The sequence below is a fragment of the Myotis brandtii genome, unplaced genomic scaffold (genome assembly GCF_000412655.1).
Source record: "Myotis brandtii unplaced genomic scaffold, ASM41265v1 scaffold127, whole genome shotgun sequence".
Taxonomy (NCBI): Eukaryota; Metazoa; Chordata; class Mammalia; order Chiroptera; family Vespertilionidae; genus Myotis; species Myotis brandtii.
This window is the reverse complement of record NW_005354464.1, coordinates 2,827,421-2,827,721: the sequence shown is the minus strand read 5'-3', so window position 1 is coordinate 2,827,721 and position 301 is coordinate 2,827,421. Positions and strand designations below refer to the sequence as shown.

The window sequence follows — 301 nt, the reverse complement described above, 5'->3', positions numbered from 1 at the left end:
ACCCCAGCTGACTCTGAGGTGCACCCCTGCCCCCGCCCTTCCAGCTCTCGGGGCTTTTCCAGTTGGACGACAGTTTTGGCACCTGTTCCCCCACGTCTGCTCTGGACGCGGGAGAACGCATCCAGGGAGAAAAGGGAGGCGAGGATCAGAGGGACACGCGAGTGTGAACGAGGAAGGAAGGTGGGTACGCGGACTCATCAGCCAGCGCTTCTCTGACTTTTTCTTGGAATTCAGGGCAATGGACACAACTTAGAGAGCGCTGGGGGGCTCGCCCCTGCGGAGAGGTGACGAATGTCTGGGC

The 301-nt window shown here is 60.8% G+C and overlaps 1 protein-coding gene across 1 annotated transcript in view; it reads left to right on the top strand.

The window, feature by feature from the left end:
* MCF2L2 (MCF.2 cell line derived transforming sequence-like 2) overlaps positions 1–301 on the top strand; it is a 146,509-nt gene that overhangs the window by 135,849 nt on the left and 10,359 nt on the right. Inside the window, exon 23 of the mRNA XM_005859496.2 lies at positions 45–180. Within this exon, the coding sequence (XP_005859558.2) occupies positions 45–167 (123 nt within the window). The 3' untranslated portion in view covers positions 168–180. The remainder of the gene's footprint in view (positions 1–44; positions 181–301) is intronic.